Consider the following 24,432-nt stretch of genomic DNA (forward strand, 5'->3'; position numbering starts at 1 on the left):
GTCTGAGATCAGTTTGTCTCTCACCCTTACTATCTAAGACTCTGGAGTCTGAAACCAGTTTGTCTCTCACTCTTACTATCTAAGACTCTGGAGTCTGAAACCAGTTTGTCTCTCACTCTTACTATCTAAGACTCTGGAGTCTGAAACCAGTTTGTCTCTCACTCATACTATCTTAGACTCTGGAGTTAAAAAATATGGTCTGAAATAATCATGTGACCTAATGGTTTTGTGTATCAGGAATGAATTCTTTGTTTGAACACAAATAATTTGATTACAAAGTGGGATCTTTGAAATATTTTAATCTATGGAGGTAATGTTATTTGTACAGCCTGTTCTTTTCAAATTATTTGTTATTAGATATTGTAAATTAGAATCCATGAATTTGTACAAAAACAAAATATGTATCAAGCAAGACACATTAATCCATAAATCACAATACGTTTGTTAATCCGTGTTAACTGATTTGTGTTTGATGTCATTGTGTAGATATAAGCATCATTTCAGACTCATGATTTCATATATGCTGACGCTACATACTTCATCTCTCCAAAAGTCTCACTTATAACTTAAAAAATTTGCTGACTACATCATGGATTAAAAATTCTAGTTTCCCACCTCAAAGTTGGCTTCATACTATTATCAGCTGTTTTTCTTCAGCTCTAAAAAGAAATGCTACATCTCCTTCTCACTTTTGATATTTTTGTACTTCCTGAAAACTTATATCAGAGGCATAGAGTTGTCACACTAAGTGGCTGGCAGGCTGTGTGTTCTTCCATTTTTCAATCTATCCTTCTTGTGTCTTTGCTAACAGTTCAGCAAGGATCATGAAACTTGGTGTTGCAATAAGGTGATGTGCACTTGATTCAAGGCCTACCACCCCTTCTGGATTTCCAATGTTTGTTAGAATTTCATATCTAGAGTACATCTGTATAACCACGCATTTCATCTAGAATAAAGAAACTCATTATAAACGTTTGTTATACAAAGACATGTACCAAGTTCAGCCTCCAATAAAGTTGTTTTCAGGGAGCATTCATCAGTTCATACTTGTGTTTTGATAAAACTGTATTCTTACAATATTTCATGATTTCTCCATAGAAATTCTACATTCCCACCTCACGGCAGCTGAAAAGGCTGGAATCCATGACCAGGTCACCTGTTTATAATCACTTCAGTGAGAGTGTTTCTGGAGCCAGTGTAATCCGAGCGTACCGAGCTCAAGAACGCTTCATCAAGGAGTCCATGGACCGAGTCGACAATAATCTTGTCTTCTACTATGGTTACTTTGTATCTTCAAGGTGATTCTTCCTTATTTTCTGATCAAATTTACCATCTGCAGCGTGTCCTACCATTAAAACTGTATATAGAGACAATATATTGCTACCAAGTCAATGTCATGTGACGTTAACAATTGATTCTCCTTTTGTTGATAGAAGAAATGTCCATAGTACTGATGTATATTCCCATGCTACCCATAATACATTTATAGTCAATGTCACTTTACGTTTACAGATGGCTGGGAGTACGTTTAGAACTCTTGGGAAATTTACTCATTCTGGCTGCTTCTCTATTTGGCATTTTCACTGCTGGACAGTCAGGAGCAATTGTTGGTCTGTCAATATCTTACGCTTTACAGGTAAATATCAACAGTGTACAGGTAAATCACACCTGGTTCAGTTTACTGGTAAATGGCACATTTTTACAGGTAAAACACCAGTTTACAGGTAAAACACATGTGGTTCAGTTTACAGGTAAATCACAACAATTTACTAGGATCTTGCACAAGTTTAGATTTTTGGAGTGATTGATGAAATAAGTCTGAAGGATGTTTTAATTTAGCAAGTGCGTGTTGTCATTTCATTGATGTCACAATATGACATTTAATGTGGGTTTGTAGAGATATAGTAACAGATATTAAACTTGTGTCTTTGCTTGAGTTTTGTTTTACAGATTTGTTTTTATTGACTGAAATATGTGATGTGTTGGCAGGCGACAAGTGTGCTGAATGTTTTAGTGGTGAACATAAGTGACCTACAGAGTAACACGGTGTCAGTGGAGAGGATAAAGGAGTACTCGGAGGTTGGATCAGAGGTATGCTATTACCATCGCTGAATATTGAACTGAAAGGTCAATGATGTAAAGAACATTTGTAAAGATTACATACTAAAGCTCAGATGTTGAAGTCAGGTGAAGTAATAGATAAGGCCGAATGTGACTGCATTGTACTCTGTATGTCAGCAGTTTCATGGATGGCACCTGGTTAGTTTTACTGATTATTAAATGCAGTGTTAATTCTATGTTGGAATGTACCTCTTTTGTATTGTGTGAAGATGTAATGTAAGCTGGAGTATAAATACATTTTATGTACACCAGTATAAGGTGGGGTTTTTTACTTTTGAGTGCTTTTGTAAAAATATTTTGATTGACACTTTAGAACACAACCCTTTTATTTTAGAACTGATATTGAATCAGTATGGTTTGTCATTCATGGCAAAAAATTTATTGAGAGTTGAACAGCAATATATAACAGAAATTATCATTATCTATGGTCAGGACAAATTTTTATTAAGAAGTTATATTTTGATAAATGTAGGCGGAATGGTATGGCAAAAGTCCTCCACACCCTGAATGGCCACGTCAAGGGGAGATAATATTTCAGGACTATAAGATGAGATATAGACATGACCTTGACCTGGTTCTCAAGGGCGTTACAGCACATATTCATCATGGAGAGAAGGTGAGGATGAAGTTTATGGTAGTCAGGATTTTCATCCCACCATCACTGGATTTTATAAATGCCCTTTGTACATGATCAATCATCAGTCATCCAGTGTACATCCTGAAACAATTATGTAATCACTATTCCTCAAGAAGGATTTGATCAGTTTATTACATATCATATTTAGATTTTCCTTGGTCCTCCATATTGTCCGCACAATTTTGAGTCTGATTAGAAAAAGAAAATGGTCATCATTATTTTAAGAAACAGCACAGATAATTTATTAATAGCATTGCAATATGTACTTAGGAACTTTTTATATAAATATGCTTCCTTGATTTTCTTCTTGATTAAATGTGGTATATTTACATGTAGTGAGATGTAGGAGTATCAATGTTTTATTGTGTAGAAAGACCTTGAACCACTATTTATAATCTGTAAACCACAAGACTTTAATCCAACTATCATATGAATTACAGATTGGTATCGTTGGAAGGACAGGGGCTGGCAAGTCCTCGTTGACACTGTCACTGTTCCGTCTGATAGAGGGTGCAGAGGGAAGCATCAAAATTGATGGTATCAGGATAGCCAGCATTGGTTTACATAACTTACGTGCCAAACTCACCATTCTGCCACAGGTAAACCTTACAAATTTAACATTTGGTGGCAACAAACCCCATTAAATCAATGATGTGTCTTGACATCTTTTGTAATCTCAACTGTTTTATAATGTTACTCCTAATTGCTTTTAACTTTTATTCCAAGAGTTCCTTGAACAAATTTTGTCTAATGAAGATGCTGGATATTTTTTCTGGGAGTTGTGATGGAAGATTAGTGCTTTTACTTTTAAATGCAAATTCTTCTTTGACACTTTATGTGGGTTTTCATGTAAAATAATGTGAAATAGAAAGAAATCTTTTGGCATATGAAGTTCATGATTCTGGTACCAGTGTCCAGAACCTGTGGTCTGAAACATGCTTAGGACAAGGTACATGTACTTATTTTTGTTATATGTTTTGTGACATCTCTGATACAAGGACAAGTAGAAATAAAGGTTAAAATGTTAATTCCTGAGCCAACCTGTCTAGAAACATTTTTAGGAGGGGGCAATGATATTTTGCATGAATGAAATTTGTGGCACCTTGGGGTTAGTAGAGGCACAACACTTAGGATTACTTACTATTAAGGAGCTTGATATTTTTTCTTTAGGACCCTGTGTTGTTCTCTGGGACATTGCGGATGAACCTGGACCCATTTGACAAATACACTGATGACCAATTATGGAATGCATTACAACAGGCTCATCTGAGCGAGTTTATCAAAACATTACCAGGGTTACTGAGTTACCAGTGTGGAGAAGGGGGTCAAAACTTCAGGTAAGTTTCTGCAGACGTTACCAGGGTTACTGAGTTAAAAGTGTGGAGAATGGGGGCCAAAACTTCAGGTAAGTTTCTACAGTTGTTACCAGGGTTACCGAGTTACCAGTGTGGAGAATGGGGTCAAAACTTCAGGTAAGTTTCTACAGACGTTACCAGGGTAACAGAGTTACCAGTGTGGAGAAGGGGGTCAAAACTTCAGGTAAGTTTCTACAGACGTTACCAGGGTTACAGAGTTACCAGTGTGGAGAAGGGGGTCAAAACTTCAGGTAAGTTTCTACAGACGTTACCAGGGTTACAGAGTTACCAGTGTGGAGAAGGGGGCCAAAACTTCAGGTAAGTTTCTACAGACGTTACCAGGGTTATTGAGTTACCAGTGTGGAGAAGGGGGTCAAAACTTCATGTAAGATTCTACAGATATTTCCAAGGTTACTGAGTTACCAGTGTGGAAAACGGGGGCCAAAACTTAAGGTAAGTTTCTACAGACGTTACCAGGGTTACTGAGTTGTGGCTGAAAGATGGTGGGGATATAGAGCCAATTTTGCACATTTTTATAAAATATACATGCTTACATCATATATAAAGGAACATAGATCTCAAAGGAGTGCATGTTTCAGGTAGAAGGGTCAAGGTCACCATTGCTATTGAATATCATTGTCAGCACTATAGCGGCTTCAGTCCTCATGAGATTTTGATAAAAAAGTCACACACTTGGCAATCTGTTGCTCACACATCAGTCCAGATAGACTGGCTTTAATTCTTTTTGATGTTACTTGTAATTAAGGGGCAAAGAAGTGTCTCAGATTGATATACCTGTTTATTTTCAGGTCATCTTACCCGAAGTGTCGAGATGACCTATAGCCATCGTGCTTCGTCCGTCGTCGTCCGCCGTGCGTCGTCCGTAAACTTTTCATTCAAAAAACTTCTTCTCAAATACTAGAAGGCCTAGGGGGCTAATACTTGGCCTATAGCATGCTGGCACGGAGCCCTACAAAATTTGGTCAAATTAATGACCTTGACCCACTTTCAAGGTCACAGGGGTCAAATATGTTAAAATATACAAACGACTTCTTCTCAACAACCAAAAGGCTCAGAATGCTGATATTGGGTCTGTAGCATGCTGGGATGAAGGGCTACCAAGTTTGTTCAAATGAATGAACTTGACCCACTCTCAAGGTCACAGGGGTCAAATATATTAAAATATACAAACAACTTCTTCTCAATAAGCGTGCTGATAATGGACCTGTAGGATGCATGGATGACATGCTACCAAGTTTGTTCAAATGAATGACCTCGACCCACTTTCTAGGTCACAGGGGTCAAATATGTTAAAATGTACAAACAACTTTTCTTCAGTAAGCAAAAGTCCAAGAGTGCTGATAATGGACCTGTAGGATGCTGGGATGACATGCTACTAAATTAGTTCAAATGAATGACCTTGACCCACTTTCAAGGTCACAGGGGTTAAATATGTTAAAATATGCAAATGACTTCTCAATAACCAAAATGATTAGAGTGCTGATATTGGGCCTGTAGGATGCTTTGAGGAAGTGTTACCAAATGTGTTCAAGTGAATGACCTTGACCCACTGTCAAGATCACAGGGTTCAAATATGTTAAAATCTGTAAACAACTTCTTCTCAGTAACCAAAAGGCTCAGAGTGCTGATATTGGGCCTGTAGGATGCTGGGAGGAAGGGCTACCAAGTTTATTCAAATGAATAAATCCCACTGTTTTAACGGCAGACTCACTGTTGTTAGAGTTTGGCTTGCTTTTTGTCAGATGACCGTTAAGGCCCATGGGTCTCTTGTTATTTCTAGTACTTTCAATAGGTTTGTACAATAAAACATGATGATGAAAGTCTCATACGAATCAGCTGTCAGTGGTGATTTCCTCATCGTTTTAATTCTGTTTGATTGGATATGTTATATAGTAGAATCTGACACTGGACTTGGACAAAGATAGTTCTAAACTCTGTTCTGTTATGTAAAAGGCACTGGTACTCCTAAATTATAATCTATCTGTTTGCAGTGTAGGACAGCGACAGTTGGTGTGTTTGGCAAGGACATTACTGAAGAAGACAAATGTGCTGATACTGGATGAGGCAACAGCTGCTGTCGACATGCAGACAGATGCCCTTATACAGGAGACCATACACACAGAGTTCAGTGATTGTACCGTCCTTTCTATCGCCCACCGTCTAAACACTGTGCTTGATTATGACAGGTGAGCATTTCTGTTAAAAATCTGACAATCTTACTTAATGACTCTAGACTTGTGTGATATTTCAGGATATAATTTTTTTTTTTTTTTTTTAAGAGAGGTTGAATTTTGATGAGAAGGTAGTTTTGATATGTCTTTCTCAGTCACTTTTGATTTCATTACTTTCTGGTTACATTTTGAACTTGATATTACTGTTGATAAGACTCTTTATATTTATCACATACATTATAAGTACAGTATCTAATGTTTCTGATCAAGCATTGCTCTGTTTAACCAATCAGTATTATCCACAAAATTGTGTGTTTTAATCAGTTGGAACTACAACCCTGCTACATATGATTTTAAATGACGTACAATTGTGTAACAAGTAAAGAAATCTTAGAAAATTTGTATTTACTTAATCATTCAGCACAATTCATTGTGAGATGTATTTATCCAGTCCATCTGTAACTATTGTACATTAGAATTACAAACAAGTGCTCTTTCATTGTCTAGTAATGAGCCCCTAACATATGAGGAATTTTGTGTACATACTGTACAGGAGATATAATTGATATTTACTGGAGTTGTTTAATGGTTTTACAGAGTGATGGTTCTAAGTAATGGACAGATTGCTGAGTTTGACTCCCCAGCAGTTCTGTTGAGTAATCAAGACTCCATGTTCTATGGGATGGCTGTTGATGCAGGACTTGTCAATAGCTACCAAAATGGTGGAAAGAACGGATCCTGAAATGATCAAGAATCAGTAACTTAGTGTTCAGCATACGTGTGATGGATCGGTGTTCAGCATACGTGTGATGGATGTTCAGCATACATGTGATGGATCGGTGTTCAGCATACGTGTGATTCATTGGTGTTCAGCATACATGTGATGGATCGGTGTTCAGCATACGTGTGATGGATGTTCAGCTTACATGTGATGGATCGGGTGTTGTAACACTTGAAATCTCAACAGGGTGTCTTTTTCGGAATCAAGGCATATATTATTGCTTAAATTGATTCCAAAATATAATCATGATCTTACTTTTTATACAATATTGTTTTTATAACTTGCATTGAAGGGAAACCCATCAGAGAACCACAAAATACCACAATCTAGAAAATCTGTCTCTGATTAAGACAAAGATCTTATTTATTAACTGGAAAGGCAAATATATTTAAACTTAACTTTGGAAGTGCCTCAGACTTAAATTCAGTTGTCAAAATATCATACTTTCCTACACTGATGTTTCATTCTGTGATCATGTTTTTTTTAACTTGTTCCTTCATTAACAGTTCTGTTGTTGTATTAACACTGCTGCAACAAAAGACTGGATTTAGTGAGAGGAACTTTTCAATCGTCAGAATAAATATCTTTTCCAACTTATACTTTCTTATTTTTTGAAAGGAGAGAAAGAGTAAAAAATCTCATACGTTTGAAGGAACTGCAGTAGCTGTGAAGTTGGTTTGAGAGTTGGCCTATCCAACCTCGTCAGGAAAAGATCCGAGGGGCATGGTGACAGGTCCTACCCCTTACAGTTTGTGTTTCTCAGCTGAGAAATGTTATAGTCTGTGGTAAAATTGTTGTGTCTTTCGGGGTGACACTTTACCCTAATTGCTATTGGGACTATAGCATGTTTGAATATATGTTTTAATGAATTATTATGTTTTCAAGGAGACAGGGGTCAAAAATGTTGAAATCTGTTAAGGAATACTCAATATTGTTGAAGCCTTGGAGATAATATTGTACCAGTAGCATGCTGGATGAAGGAAAGTTCAACTGAATGACCTTTCCTGTATTGGGCGAAAATGTTTTGTATTTGAAATGATCATCTCTCTAACAGACATTGTTGTAGAAGACATGGACTTTGATATTAGAACAGCAGTTAGTCCGAAAGGTTCTGACTATCTATCTGCAATTTTATTTTGTTTTTGATCGCGAACTGATAGAATATCGGTGTCAGACAACAAAGACAAATCAGGTATAGATAATTACCTTCTGACTAACCAGTAGTATAGATGGATACTAACGTTACATTTACGACTGGGACAATGAGGTACTGAACATTTTGCTCTTACATTTGACCTTCACATTTACAGTGACCTAATTTCAATGCACAGATCTCCTTCTGTTGGTGATGCATACATGTATGTGGTCAATGTTTCATCAAGATAATGATTTCAAAGTTAAGACCTTGACGAGGCTGTATCAGAAGAAGATAGAACATTCTTTCAAAGGGGAGACAAATTGATTTAGCACTAACACTGGTCAGAGAATATTTTCACAAAGATTTGAGGCGACAAACTTAGGTCACAGTTATATTTCTGTAATTCCATTATTAATGAATTCTGAATGAATTTTGTTTATGGTAATGGTCCTCACTGTAAACTAATCTGATAGCTGAACGAGAAGAATTTCAGTATTATTGTCTACATTTGTGTGATAGAATAATATATTTAACATGATCTTCCATCATACAAATCATGAATAGTAACAGGGAAACATGAGAAATTTGATCTCGAAATCTATGAAACAAAAATATGAACCGGAAGTCAAGATATACAAAACAGCAAGGGGTTCCGAGAATATTAGCATCTTCTGTGTCATCTTGGTCATTTGTACATTCTTAAATGAAAATCACTGAACTTCATATTGCACGGAATGTCATTCAAAAGCCATGGAGTCAGCTGGGACAAGTAAACAAGTTAGATGTAGGGGAGTAAAGATGTTACTGTGGAAAGTTCACAGGAGCAAAATCAACATACTTCTCATGTAATGATTGAGATATTAGGCCGAAAGTTTTTTTGGTCTCGATTTCCTATTGAGGACATATGACCATGGACAATGAATTACTCATCTGAAGAGACAAAATAATAACAATAGAACCCCTGTGAAATACCACCTTAGTGATGGCAGTAATCATGTCCTACATACCGATGTACACAGGGTTTTGTACTTCTTACAACAACCTTGCACAAGAAGTTCGCGTTATATCCTGTCTTTATCTTTATATCAAAATTACAGTAAAATGCATCCCAACATTCATGTTATATAATACTTATTTCATGAAAGAGACGCAAACATCATCTATTTCAATTACTAGAATGAATATTTATTACATAAAACAGACATATTAACATTTATCAAAGATAACGTGACATATGACTTATGACATAACGTTTCGAACAAACACATTAACTTCAATTAATGTTTATTAACTTGTTGTATAAACCTTTTACACATAAATCAGACATGACAACAAATCTAGTATAAATGACAAACATTTATGCACAAATCTGACATACCAGCATTACTTACATATTTATTACAGGGTGATTCACATTTATTACAAAATTTATATTGAATACATTAGCTTAATATTCATTATAAAGTCGACAAAACTTTTAATCAACAGACCAAAATCCATGCATATATATTGGTGTTATGTAGCACTTATGTAGCTAACTCTTATCTATACATACAAATCACATAAAGTATAGCACTGTGATATGACAGTTGAACAAGCACTAATTCAAATACACAATAAATGAAATTGATATGACGAACAAATATTATATGAAATAACGAGAAATGATGATCGAAATGGTAGCATTGAGTACATTGTGTTAAATAGTACCGTATATCTCGTAGCACTGAGTACATTGTGTTAAATAGTACCGTATATCTCGTAGCACTGAGTACATTGTGTTAAATAGTACCGTATATCTCGTAGGACTGGGTACATTGTGTTAAATAGTACCGTATATCTCGTAGGACTGGGTACATTGTGTTAAATAGTACCGTATATCTCGTAGCACTGAGTACATTGTGTTAAATAGTACCGTATATCTCGTAGCACTGAGTACATTGTGTTCAATAGTACCGTATATCTCGTAGCACTGAGTAAAATCATTTTAAATATAACTTTGTAAATATCAAAAATAGTCCAAGCTGGGTAGGTAGATCACGCCAGGGGATCCCTGGGGTCGGCGGCGTCTCTTGGAGATCTCGGAGAGTGTCTTGGTGTTGTGTGTACGACTTCTCTTGTTACTGAACCACTTCTTCACCTGCTCCTCCTTGATGTGACCTTGCTCGGCGAGGCGGTAAATGACATCTGGTGACGGGTAGGGGTGCTCAGTGTTGAGGTAGTACCATTCTTCCATCAGTCTGACGGCCTTCCGGGACAGAACGGGTCTGGACAGTGGACGACTCGGGGCTGACAGTGGCTCACTCTGGTGACGGGTTCTCTCACGAGTGGTGGTATCAAGTCCGTCGAGGCTAGTCTCTACACGGTCCATGATGAGGTGAAGTTGGTTGTCATAGTAACTGTTGACAGATGGGTGGTAGGCAGTAGGACTGTCTTGTAGGCTCTGTAGACGTTCCATTTCCACTGCTCCGGCCTGGTACCTGTAGAAGCTGGACAGTTGCTGGATTTCACCACCATGGACACTGTGAAGTCTCTTGAACATCTGCTGTAGTCGACGCTCTCTGTCTGAGACAGTGGAGTAGGACTTGGGTTGGAAAGTAGACAAGAGGGAGTTGGGTGTGGCAGACTTCTTACACTCATCAAGGAGGACAGTTCGGAGCTCACAGAAGAAAGGGTGGTTGAGTAGAGGAGTGGATGGTGGGGAGTTGGAAGACAGCAAACTGAAGATGGAGTCAGGTCTGGATTCAGAGATGGGACTGCGGGCAGACTTCTTTTGTGGAGTAGAGTTGATGCGAGTAGTGGTCTCATCGTGAGGCCGGGAAGAGGTGGTGATCTCTAATTCAGGACGAATAGTGGTTGTCTCTTGGTGAGGGTTGGTAGTGGTGGTCTCGGGTCTAGGATGGGTAGTGGTGGTCTCGGGTCTAGGATGGGTAGTGGTGGTCTCGGGGCGCGGATGGGTGGTGGTGGTCTCGGGGCGAGGATGGGTTATGTTGGTCTCGGGGTGCGGATGGGTTATGTTGGTCTCGTTGTGAGGATGGGTAGTGGTGGTCTCTGGGTGAGGGTTGGTAGTGTTGGTCTCGCTATATGTTTGAGTAGTAGTACCAGGTGGCGCCACTGTGTCAGACAGGAAATCCAGCAGATCATCGACGTCGGTGATTCCATCTAGAATGGTTGCTTCTATGACGTCAGACAGAGTTGTCTCCGGGGTAACCTTCATTGGAATATCAAACGACATAGTAGTAGTGGTGTCAGATTATGGCAGATGTCAACTTTGGCAGCTGAGTGATTTGTGATTTTTTGTGACACTTGACACCATTTTTAACCAAAAGTGGTGGCTTGGATGTCAAGATAGAAGTGTGTCATTGGCTGACACTTGTAACAGGAGTTCAGTCTACTGTTATCTGGCTTTCTCATTGGTAGAGGCCACGAATCACTGTGGGATGTGAACAATCTGATTGGTTGATTGGATAAGTGATCAGTTAATCTCTCTCTTGATTGGTAGAGAAAAGTGAGATCATTTAACAGTAATCAGTCCTGTTATCATAAGATATGTGTTCACTTAACAGGTAAATCTTTTGTTACCTGTCAGATCAGGAGATTTTTCTCACCTGTCTATTGTTCTCCAGACAACAGTTAATGATCCTGTTACCTTAATTAACTCCCTGACTGGACACTTTCACACCTGTCTATTGTTCTTCAGACAACAGGTAATGATCCTGTTACCCTAATTAACTCCTGACTGGACACTTTCACACCTGTCTATTGTTCTTCAGACAACAGGTAATGATCCTGTTACCTTCATTAACTACCTGACTGGACACTTTCACACCTGTCTATTGTTCTTCAGACAACAGGTAATGATCCTGTTACCTTCATTAACTACCTGACTGGACACTTTCACACCTGTCTATTGTTCTCTAAGGATGCCGTGTTCGTCGATAAATTACCTGGACGCACGACTACTCCATTTCTGACCTGCCTATTGTTCTGATACCAATTAAACAATATGGTTACCTGAATGATCTACCTAACACTTTCACACATGCCTATTGTTCTAACGTCAACATTAGTTAGATCGTACGGTAAATGTAGAACTTCTAGTGCTAAATTACCAATATATGTAATTTAGGAGAAATTAGCGACGAATTACATTATTTGTTTAAGTCAATATTTTACAGTAGAAAACATGTTTAGGTATCATAATGAACGGACATACATACATACATGTATATTATTTCATTACGTATTACAAAGTTGTTATCATTGACTAAATTACTAATTAAAGTAACAAATACTTATATTGATGAAATAATCAATTGTCAATACTGACCTCTGTCCTGTGCAACAATGTATTATTATCAACAATTTATAGAGTATTACGGAAGTATCTGTTTAAATGTCGGTGGTTAGTCCCAGATGGTTCATCTAATGATTGACGATGAATGTCGATGATCAGTCCTAGATGATTCATCGAATGATATTCGTGAATTTTGTGAAAAGTATGAAATAAAAGACTATATGCATTGCTGTTTATTCACACCTATCCAATATCATCATAATACGTATCTGTAATGACCAGTAGCTCTTTCTCGTCAACATCAGCGCTAATTAGGTATTATAATAAAAAAGATATTTCATTTAGATATAATGGCACTTAATCACTTGGAAGTAGAAAGATAATTTCTTCTCTGATACATATAACACATTGTTAGATAAAATTGACAGTAACTCAGGTCATAATTTATATAAATATGTTTGGTGTGTTTCTGTAGCCTTATTTAGTGTGGTTAAAATCTTCATACTGATCTTGTATCGTTAATGACTAAGGGAAGACAACCACTGTTAACACTTCCGCTTGTATCCTTATTGTTTCATTTCAAAATATTTTGTTGTTAATGCATACATTTAACACACACATATAACATTACATATAAATGCAATAACAATTTGGATCAAACAACAGGCTAAGCCTGTATAAGTTTTTTCCCACAAGATTACCGGTATTATTATATGTTTTATAATATGGATTGATTAAAGTAGGTAATAGTTTTGAGGTATAATAATTACATGTTTTAAGGAAGAGAAAAGTACTCACACACACAACTGTATTGTCCACACATACCATAACAAAAAAAAAAAAAAATAAAAAAATAAATAATTAAATAATATAGACATTAGAACTTGCCTTTGAGTATAAAACTACTTAAATATTATAGATTTGAAAATCTTTTTGATTTTTTAAGTATGAGCTGGTGTGGAAAAGTACTTCACGATTTAGTTCATCCGACATCCCAATGTTGCCAAATCGTAAAACATTAAGGTTAACAAATCCTAGTAAATTATATACAGAGTAAATGTGATGTCTAATATTTGAGTAAAGAGGACATTGAAAGAAAAAATGAGCAGCATCTTCCTTATTGTTTATTGGGACTTCGAAAACAACTCGTTGCCATTGACTTCATCATATCTATCGTCTCAACGAAGCTTGAACATTGCACGATATAAACTTTATTTACTTAACAACAAATGCCAAACAAGCTATCAGCCTATATTTTCCGCCCCTGTTGGCCTTAACGAAAGCGCGCGATGTGTCTTTCTGTAGGAGGTAACTGGAGTTCCCGGGGAAAACCCACGTGGTCGGGCAGGTGACCAAACCTTTTCACGTCCGTTCCGGGAATTTAATTCCCGGACGACTAAGTGAAAGGCGAGTGCGGTACCACTGCGCCATCCGTTGATTATTTTGTATTTTGTTGTAAAATTATAATAACAATATAATGGTATATATATGTTTATCACTTAACAATTTAGATGTGTGATCACAAGTCGGATTTATTTAGTTTTTGTAAAAGATCAGTGACATAAGAGTGATAACAGCCTTGTATTACACGTTGTTGTCGTCGTTCCACTGTCCACACGTCAACCTACATGTACCCTGTGACGTAACATTGTTGCCAAACACACCACGTGTGAAGAGTTTGCACTACAAACATTCCCTGTCCACAGAGCCAAATGTTTTCACCAGGCCAAGGAAACACGTAATCATCGAGATATCTGCGTTTTTGTGTGACTATTTGCACTCGACAGCGTGCACCTGACATACTCCACCCATGACGCCATACGTTTATCGAGACGACTACAATACATCCTACCTGGTACATAGTAAGCATTTCTTCTCGATACGTAAACGGAACTCTTTGGTAAGTAAAGTTAGGTTTCACCGTAGAGTGGATGGTCCCCTTTCCATTTCACGGAAATGGTGCTGTTTATTCAAAGCTTCCACCAGAGAGGCGTCTATTCCCGCGGTTTTACGTTATTTTGATTCATTTATGTCTGATCGGATTTCTGTATGAGTACATAGTACATGTACGTTGATGCTTATGATTCCCGAAACATATAGTCGCCGCTTTGTCCGTCTGTCCGTCCTATTTTTTTCTGGGACATATCACAGAAAAACTACAAGAGATAACAATATGAAACTTAATAGGTAGATACATCTCGATAAATAGAGAATTAAAACTATTCATTAATTAATTTACATTTATTTCTATTAATTAATATATTGAGGATATATTGTACTTTTTTTCAATGTAACAAAATAGCCAGTAGAAAAAAGAAGGGAAAAATTCCTCTTGTCGCACACCAGAGAGACAGTAAAGATACTGGGATACCTTTCTATTGTGCTTCACATGCTTTCATACATTTGGTATATAATCCCAAATATTAACCTTATATACCAGATAAACCCTTTAGTACCTAAACATAATTTTTTTTTTCTTTTTCCTCAATAGCTCTGGAACCAGGTTATAGCTTCGTTGAATGTTAAATGTTGTTAGTTCCGTATAATTCCTTTATAAATGTTAATTTCACTAGGAAAGGTCGTGGTTGGAATTCTGTCCCGGAACCAGATAGGATTATGCGCATTGGACTTTTTAAGAAAATTTGCGTTTTTGTTACATGAAACTACATGGGGGATTTGATTCCCAGTTAAACATTATCATTTGTGTTGATCTTCATAATGAGGAAGTTAACGGACCCCTCATCACTTTCTCTCCCGTTAATTGTGGCCTGAATCTTATTTAACTAGATTTTCAACTTTCTTTATTTTAATTCAGTAAACTCACACCTCATTCCTTTTCGCAACTTAAGTTGGAGTTGTTGACGGTTAAAATAGGGCTTGCTGAGAGCGAGAAAGAAAAAAACAATGCACATCAATATTTCAATACATAATCTATATTTATTCCATTAATAATGTATAATAACATTTACTGAATACAAAACGACACATTTATTACATAAACCAGACACATCATTTATTACAAACGACATATTTATTACATAAACCAGACACACCATTTATTACAAACGACACATTTATTACATAAACCAGACACATCATTTATTACAAACGACACATTTATAACATAAACCAGACACATCATTTATTACAAACGACACATTTATTACATAAACCAGACACATCATTTATTACAAACGACACATTTATAACATAAACCAGACACATCATTAAATACAAACACATTTATTACATAAACCAGACACACCATTTATTACAAACGACACATTTATTACATAAACCAGACACATAATTTATTACAAACGACACATTTATAACATTAAATACAAACACATTTATTACATAAACCAGACACATCATTTATTACAAACGACATATTTATTACATAAACAAGACACATCATTTATTACAAACGACACATTTATTACATAAACCAGATACATCATTTATTACAAACGACATTACATGAACCAGATACATCAACATCTATAAAAATTACATATAAACAATACATATTATATGAATTAGATACATTAGCATATGAAAACAGCAACAATTACAAATGAAAAACTATTAATGAGAATTCGAAAATGTAGCACTTTCATACAAAAGTTTAAAAAGAGAAGAATTACAAGCACTATTACTGTACAGGCCTCACATATAAAAAAAACCAGTGAACAGAAATGACAAGCGAAAATGGCAGCACTGAGTACATTGTGTTAAATAGTACCGTATATCTCCTAGCACTGAGTACATTGTGTTAAATAGTACCGTATATCTCGTAGCACTGAGTACATTGTGTTAAATAGTATCGTATATCTCCTAGCACTGAGTACATTGTGTTAAATAGTACCGTATATCTCGTAGCACTGAGTACATTGTGTTAAATAGTACCATATATCTCGTAGCACTGAGTACATTGTGTTAAATAGTACCGTATATCTCGTAGCACTGAGTACATTGTGTTAAATAGTATCGTATATCTCCTAGCACTGAGTACATTGTGTTAAATAGTACCGTATATCTCGTAGCACTAGGTAAAATCATTTTAAATATAACTTTGTAAATATCAAAAATAGTCCAAGCTGGGTAGGTAGATCACGCCAGGGGATCCCTGGGGTCGGCGGCGTCTCTTGGAGATCTCGGAGAGTGTCTTGGTGTTGTGTGTACGACTTCTCTTGTTACTGAACCACTTCTTCACCTGCTCCTCCTTGATGTGACCTTGCTCGGCGAGGCGGTAAATGACATCTGGTGACGGGTAGGGATGCTCAGTGTTGAGGTAATACCATTCTTCCATCAGTCTGACGGCCTTCCGGGACAGAACGGGTCTGGACAGTGGACGACTCGGGGCTGTCAGTGGCTCACTCTGGTGGCGGGTTCTCTCACGATTGGTGGTATCAAGTCCGTCGAGGCTAGTCTCTACACGGTCCATGATGAGGTGAAGTTGGTTGTCATAGTAACTGTTGACAGATGGGTGGTAGGCAGTAGGACTGTCTTGTAGGCTCTGTAGACGTTCCATTTCCACTGCTCCGGCCTGGTACCTGTAGAAGCTGGACAGTTGCTGGATTTCATCACCATGGACACTGTGAAGTCTCTTGAACATCTGCTGTAGTCGGCGCTCTCTGTCGGACACAGTGGAGTAGGACTTAGGTTGGAAGGTAGACAATAGGGAGTTGGGTGTGGCGGACTTCTTACATTCATCAAGGAGGACAGTTCGGAGCTCACAGAAGAAAGGGTGGTTGAGTAGAGGAGTGGATGGTGGCGAGTTGGAAGACAGCAAACTGAAGATGGAGTCAGGTCTGGATTCGGAGATGGGACTGCGGGCAGACTTCTTTTGTGGAGTAGAGTTGTTGTGAGTAGTGGTTTCTCTGAGAAGGCTGTCAATGGTGATGTCTTGGGGAGGGCGGGTAGTGGTGGAATCTTGGTGAGCGAGTGTAGTGGTGGATTCTTGGTGAGGGCGGGTAGTGGTGGATTCTTGGTGTGCTTGAGTAGTGGTGGTATCGCAGGGAGGATGGGTAGTGATGGCCTCGGGGTGAGGGTTTTTGGTGGTGTTTCTGTGAGGGTTGGTGGTGGTGGTCTCGTATTGAGGGTTGTTGGTGATATCTCGGTGAGGGTTGGTGGTGGTCTCGTAGTTAGAGTTGATGGTGGTGTTTCGGTGAGGGTTGGTGGTGGTGATCTCGTATTGAGTGTTGGTGGTCTCGTAGTGAGTGTTGTTGGTGATGTCTCGGTGAGGGTTGGTGGTGGTCTCGTAGTGAGTGTTGTTGGTGATGTCCCGGTGAGGGTTGTTAGTGTTGGTCTCGGGGTGAGGGTTGGTAGTAGTGGTCTCTGGGTGAGGGTTGGTAGTAGTGGTCTCGCTATGTGTTTGAGTAGTAGTACCATGTGGCGCCACTGTGTCAGACAGGAAATCCAGCAGATCATCAAGTTCGGTGACTCCATCTAGAATGGTTGCCTCTATGACGTCAGACAGGGTTGTCTCCGGGGTAACCTTCATTGGAATCGGTGAGGGAATATCATACGACATAGTAGTAGTGGTGTCAGGTTATGGCAGATGTCAACTTTGGCAGCTGAGTGATTTGTGATTTTTTGTGACACTTGACACCATTTTTAAGTGAAAGTGGTGGCTTGGATGTCAAGATAGAAGTGTGTCATTGGCTGACACTGGTAACAGGAGTTCAGTCTACTGTTATCTCGCGTTCTCATTGGTGGAGGCCACCAATCACTGTCTGATGTAGATAATCTGATTGGTTGATTGGATAAGTGATCAGTTAATCTCTCTCTTGATTGGTAGAGAAAAGTGAGACCACTTAACAGTAATCAGTCCTGTTATCCTAATTATCCAGGTGAACAGATATGTGTTCACTTCACAGGAAAATCTATTGTTACCTGTCAGATAAGGAGATTTTTCTCACCTGTCTATTGTTAATGATCCTGTTACCTTAATTAACTACCTGACTGAACACTTTCACACCTGTCTATTGTTCTCCAGACAACAGGTAATGGTACTGTTACCTTAATTAACTACCTGACTGAACACTTTCACACCTGTCTAATCTTACCTTCACACGAACTCCAGGGCTTCCCAAGCGTACTCTATCTTGGTGTAGATTTTTGTACATGGATGTAGACATACTACTAAACGTGTTATTGACTGTAAATTGTCATACATATCAGCATTATGTGTACATTGTATCAAAGTTAATGATTTAGTGAACATTATATATCCAGGAGATGGTGATAAAGACAAAATGTAATATATATCATATGAGTGAAAAAATATTACCCAACGAATTAGAAACGCTCCATTGTTGTACAAGAACAAAACACAGGTAAACATCCTTGCGTTCCTTTGTCTTGTAGACCCGTGTGCCTTACTTCAACATCATGAGAATTTAGTGAAAAGGTGGCCAACAGCAAACTGACATGTTTTTTTTAGAAATAAATAATTTATTAACATCACGTTAATGTACTTTCGATCAGGTAGTCAAAGTAATTAAGCAAAAGGCGAACTTAATAGACAATTGTTTTTAGTAGTCTCATCCATTTTGAACAAAAGCAGTTTGATATGATGGAAGGAAATGGGCTCCTATGCAAAATGAAGAATAATGGTATTCATGTGTATTTTTATTAAATATTTTTTACAGGTCAACAAGTAAGAATCGGAAAAGACCTCATGACCTTTCCTATGTATACAGTATACATTCTCGGCCTCCAATGGCTCTCGTGCTTATCGTTATACCGTGCTGACACGAAGGGAAGTAACTCTGGGAGGTCAGAATGACATCGACCAGACACTATGCAGAAGTGATATTTCAGAGTGTATCAAAATATTTCACAACACTTGTATACATATGTTTCAAGAGAAATTGATAAATCATATAACTTTCAAATTAATGTAACAAATGAAAACAAATACTGAGGGGCTTTATTGAGAAAAAATACATAGTGCAACTTTATATTCCAAACTGTCTGGTGTAAAGGTTTTGGGTTATAAGCATTTAAGCCGTGCACTCTGACAGTGTACTGATCTCAGTGCCCATATAGACCGTATCACTGACAGATGTGAACAATGGTCAACACAATTGAATACCGTAGAGGTACGGACTGGGGATGTGACCGCCATACACCATCAATACCAAATAAATCTTTCACTTTCACTACTTTCACTTAGGAAAAATAAAGGCTTACAATATATATATTTGTTGTCTACCTGCCATGAAGGCATCTTCAAGCTGAAGCAGGCGATCCTCAACACCAATTACGTCATAGGGTTTTAATCTGTAAATATCACTTAAAATTGGAGGGTCTGTTCTCAACTCACCCACCATGTACATCATTAAGATTAATCAATTTTGTTTGTATCAGAAAAGGAAATTACCACTTTTTACATTTTTTTCCTGTTTTCAGCTGTTCATCGCTGAATTTAAACTTCAACGCGGACGCTTTATCTACATATACTAATTATGTCTCAGTGTCAGTAAGACGATGACGTCATAATTCCCTAGTTATGTTAAATCTTTTGAAGGTATACATGTACTTATATACACAGACGGATCTAAAGATGTATGTAGTTTGGATACCAAACCATGTGGGTATACACAATTTACAGTAATAATACCTCTCCCCACTGACATCAGGGGAGACAAATCTTCCTGTACCGATCAGGACACCAATACCCCATCGCTGTTTGATATGAGGATTACGTTACATTATTTCAATACTTTCATAGAGGAAAACGTTATGTGACATTATTTGAAAAGTGTCAAATAATGGCGAGGTGGGAGGCCTGAAATCCGCCTGTCACTCTGACCGAGTCGTGGGAGGGCGGTCCAAAGACATCGACCAAGAAGCTTACACACTTTATGTGAGAACAAAAACAAACTATTTATTCAAATATATAAAAGGAAGAATATAAACATTTACCGTTTAAATTGTTTCGATAGTGTTATCAATGCGTATGGTTTTGTTCAAAAGGGATACACTTGCATCACAAAGTGGGATTTGTACATCAACGATACAGGGACTGACATCCAAGACCCCGCCCACATCACCATCCGTTGGTTTTCGGCAAGATTAGAGTGAACGCATCAATGTACCCAGCATACACAAAATACTTTCCAGATTTTACGGTTTTAATATTAGGGATGCTGAGAAGCGTTTAGCATAAAGTTACAATGGATATCTGATCCCATAAAATACAACTTAGTTTATAACAATAACTTGTCCTTGACCTCCGGAAAAAGAAGATATTTCTAGATTAAAAATGTCATTGCTTATGAAATTTAAGAAATGAAGAATTCACAAAAATTCCATGTTTCACAACTTTTTCTTTAGATCTTTTAGGGCGATAACATAATATGAAAAAATGACCCAACGGAAAGTGTTTTTAGCTTTCATTTTCCAGGACGACATGTTGTAATGGTTACCTCCCTTCGTTCGAGCCATATCAAAAATACACAAAGTCAATCCCATACCAAGAGCTTTATATCGTTTAAAATGTTTGTATTTCGAGCTTTCACCAACATTAAAATGCATAACTTACATTTAAAAAATCTAAGAAATAATTGACAACAAAGTGAAATTCATTCAGTGAATCAATATGTAAGTCATTAAAATTATCTACAAATTTTGAAAGAAGTTGAAATGAACTCTGATGAATGAAAGTTGATTTCCATGTGATGTTTCAGCATAAAATATCGTCTGATGTAGTCTACAGCTGCGCCGGGACTCGAAATGGTTACTGTCCATGTTGTGCGTCAGGAATACGTCACGTCAAATGGACGAGCGGTATGTGTATTCGTTGTAATTTTCAATAAAGGAACCGCGTGGAAAATGGACATCATTGATAAGTGAAAATGTGATAGAAAATATGTGTGATGTCACGTGACAACATACAAATGTCATATGACAAAAATGTTGTAAATATTACATCATGTGACAATAAATATGATCTCGTGACAATGTGTATGATACCACGTGACAAGGTGTATGATACCACGTGACAACGTAGATGATATTAAGTGACAATAGGTATGATAAGACTTGTGGCAGACTTTATGGGGGGCATGTGTCAAGTGAGATACCATATGGCAACAGATTTTGAATCCAGGCTACAACTTAATATGATGCCAGGCGACAACATGATGTAATGTCATGTGACAAGTTGAAATTATTCCATTAGGCAACATATGTGACAACATGTTTACGTAGTGTTTTGACAACCTATATACGTGGTGTTGTGACAACATCTATACGTGGTGTTGTGACAACATCTATACGTGGTGTTTTGACAACATATATACGTGGTGTTGTGCCAACATATATACGTGGTGTTGTGACAACATACATACGTGGTGTTGTGACAATATGTATACGTGGTGTTTTGACAACATATATACGTGGTGTTGTGACAACATATATACGTGGTGTTGTGACAACATCTATACGTGGTGTTGTGACAACATATATACGTGGTGTTGTGACAACATATATACATGGTGTTGTGACAACATATATACGTGGTGTTGTGACAACATATATACGTGGTGTTGTCACAACATGTATACGTGGTGTTTTGACAACATATATACGTGGTGTTGTGACAACATATATACGTGGTGTTGTGACAACATATATACGTGGTGTTTTGACAACATATATACGTGGTGTTGTGACAATATGTATACGTGGTGTTTTGACAACATGTATACGTGGTGTTTTGACGACATATATACGTGGTGTTGTAACAACATGTATACGTGGTGTTGTGACAACATATATACGTGGTGTTGTGACAACATCTATACGTGGTGTTTTGACAACATATATACGTGGTGTTGTGACAACATCTATACGTGGTGTTGTGACAACATATATACGTGGTGTTGTGACAACATATATACGTGGTGTTGTGACAACATCTATACGTGGTGTTTTGACAACATATATACATGGTGTTGTGACAACATATATACGTGGTGTTGTGACAACATATATACGTGGTGTTTTGACAACATATATACATGGTGTTGTGACAACATATATACGTGGTGTTGTGACAACATATATACGTGGTGTTGTCACAACATGTATACGTGGTGTTTTGACAACATATATACGTGGTGTTGTGACAACATATATACGTGGTGTTGTGACAATATGTATACGTGGTGTTTTGACAACATATATACTTGGTGTTGTGACAACATCTATACGTGGTGTTGTGACAACATCTATACGTGGTGTTTTGACAACATATATACGTGGTGTTGTGACAACATATATACGTGGTCTTGTGACAACATATATACGTGGTGTTGTGACAACATCTATACGTGGTGTTTTGACAACATATATACGTGGTGTTGTGACAACATATATACGTGGTGTTGTCACAACGTGTATACGTGGTGTTTTGACAACATATATACGTGGTGTTGTGACAACATACATACGTGGTGTTGTGACAACATCTATACGTGGTGTTTTGACAACATATATACGTGGTGTTGTGACAACATATATACGTGGTGTTTTGACAACATATATACGTGGTGTTGTGACAATATGTATACGTGGTGTTTTGACAACATATATACGTGATGTTGTGACAACATATATACGTGGTGTTGTGACAACATATATACGCGGTGTTGTGACAACAGGTTTACGTGATGTTGTGACAACATTTATACGTGGTGTTGTGACAACATGTATACGTGGTGTTTTGACGACATATATACGTGGTGTTGTAACAACATGTATACGTGGTGTTGTGACATCATGTATACGTGGTGTTGTGACAACATATATACGTGGTGTTGTGACAACATATATACGTGGTGTTGTGACAACATGTGTACGTGGTGTTGTGATAGCATATATGCGTGGTGTTGTGACAACATGTGTATGTGGTGTTGTGACAACATATATATGTGGTGTTGTGACAACATGTATTCGTGGTGTTGTGACATGTATACGTGGTGTTGTGACAACATATATACGTGGTGTTGTGACAACATCTATACGTGGTGTTTTGACAACATATATACGTGGTGTTGTGACAACATATATACGTGGTGTTGTGACAACATATATACGTGGTGTTGTGACAACATATATACGTGGTGTTGTGACAACATCTATACGTGGTATTGTGACAACATATATACGTGGTGTTGTGACAACATATATACGTGGTGTTGTGACAACATCTATACGTGGTGTTTTGACAACATATATACATGGTGTTGTGACAACATATATACGTGGTGTTGTGACAACATATATACGTGGTGTTGTCACAACATGTATACGTGGTGTTTTGACAACATATATACGTGGTGTTGTGACAACATATATACGTGGTGTTGTGACAATATGTATACGTGGTGTTTTGACAACATATATACTTGGTGTTGTGACAACATATATACGTGGTGTTGTGACAACATCTATACGTGGTGTTTTGACAACATATATACGTGGTGTTGTGACAACATATATACGTGGTGTTGTGACAACATATATACTTGGTGTTGTGACAACATCTATACGTGGTGTTTTGACAACATATATACGTGGTGTTGTGACAACATCTATACGTGGTGTTTTGACAACATATATACATGGTGTTGTGACAACATATATACGTGGTGTTGTGACAACATATATACTTGGTGTTGTGACAACATCTATACGTGGTGTTTTGACAACATATATACGTGGTGTTGTGACAACATATATACGTGGTGTTGTCACAACGTGTATACGTGGTGTTTTGACAACATATATACGTGGTGTTGTGACAACATACATACGTGGTGTTGTGACAACATCTATACGTGGTGTTTTGACAACATATATACGTGGTGTTGTGACAACATATATACGTGGT

General features: G+C 37.6%; 3 protein-coding genes across 3 annotated transcripts in view; 1 reads left to right on the forward strand and 2 right to left on the reverse strand.

Annotated features, from left to right (window-relative positions):
* The window catches only part of LOC132554090 (multidrug resistance-associated protein 1-like), a 53,672-nt gene extending 46,625 nt beyond the window's left edge, over positions 1-7,047 (forward strand). Inside the window, exons 23-30 of the mRNA XM_060218388.1 lie at positions 1,099-1,298; positions 1,513-1,636; positions 1,990-2,091; positions 2,594-2,737; positions 3,199-3,357; positions 3,929-4,095; positions 6,126-6,320; positions 6,903-7,047. Of these exons, the coding sequence (XP_060074371.1) occupies positions 1,099-1,298; positions 1,513-1,636; positions 1,990-2,091; positions 2,594-2,737; positions 3,199-3,357; positions 3,929-4,095; positions 6,126-6,320; positions 6,903-7,047 (1,236 nt within the window). The remainder of the gene's footprint in view (positions 1-1,098; positions 1,299-1,512; positions 1,637-1,989; positions 2,092-2,593; positions 2,738-3,198; positions 3,358-3,928; positions 4,096-6,125; positions 6,321-6,902) is intronic.
* A 3,185-nt stretch (positions 7,048-10,232) lies between these two features.
* On the reverse strand, positions 10,233-11,459 carry LOC132554091 (uncharacterized). Its single transcript, XM_060218389.1, has one exon. It carries the CDS (start codon positions 11,457-11,459, stop codon positions 10,233-10,235), a length of 1,227 nt encoding a protein of 408 aa, XP_060074372.1.
* A 5,149-nt stretch (positions 11,460-16,608) lies between these two features.
* LOC132554092 (mucin-2-like) lies at positions 16,609-18,060 on the reverse strand. Its single transcript, XM_060218390.1, has one exon. It carries the CDS (start codon positions 18,058-18,060, stop codon positions 16,609-16,611), a length of 1,452 nt encoding a protein of 483 aa, XP_060074373.1.
* Positions 18,061-24,432: the final 6,372 nt, after the last annotated feature.

The sequence above is a fragment of the Ylistrum balloti genome, unplaced genomic scaffold (assembly GCF_031769215.1).
Source record: "Ylistrum balloti isolate Yb309-2 unplaced genomic scaffold, AGI_CSIRO_Ybal_v1 Utg370378, whole genome shotgun sequence".
Taxonomy (NCBI): Eukaryota; Metazoa; Mollusca; class Bivalvia; order Pectinida; family Pectinidae; genus Ylistrum; species Ylistrum balloti.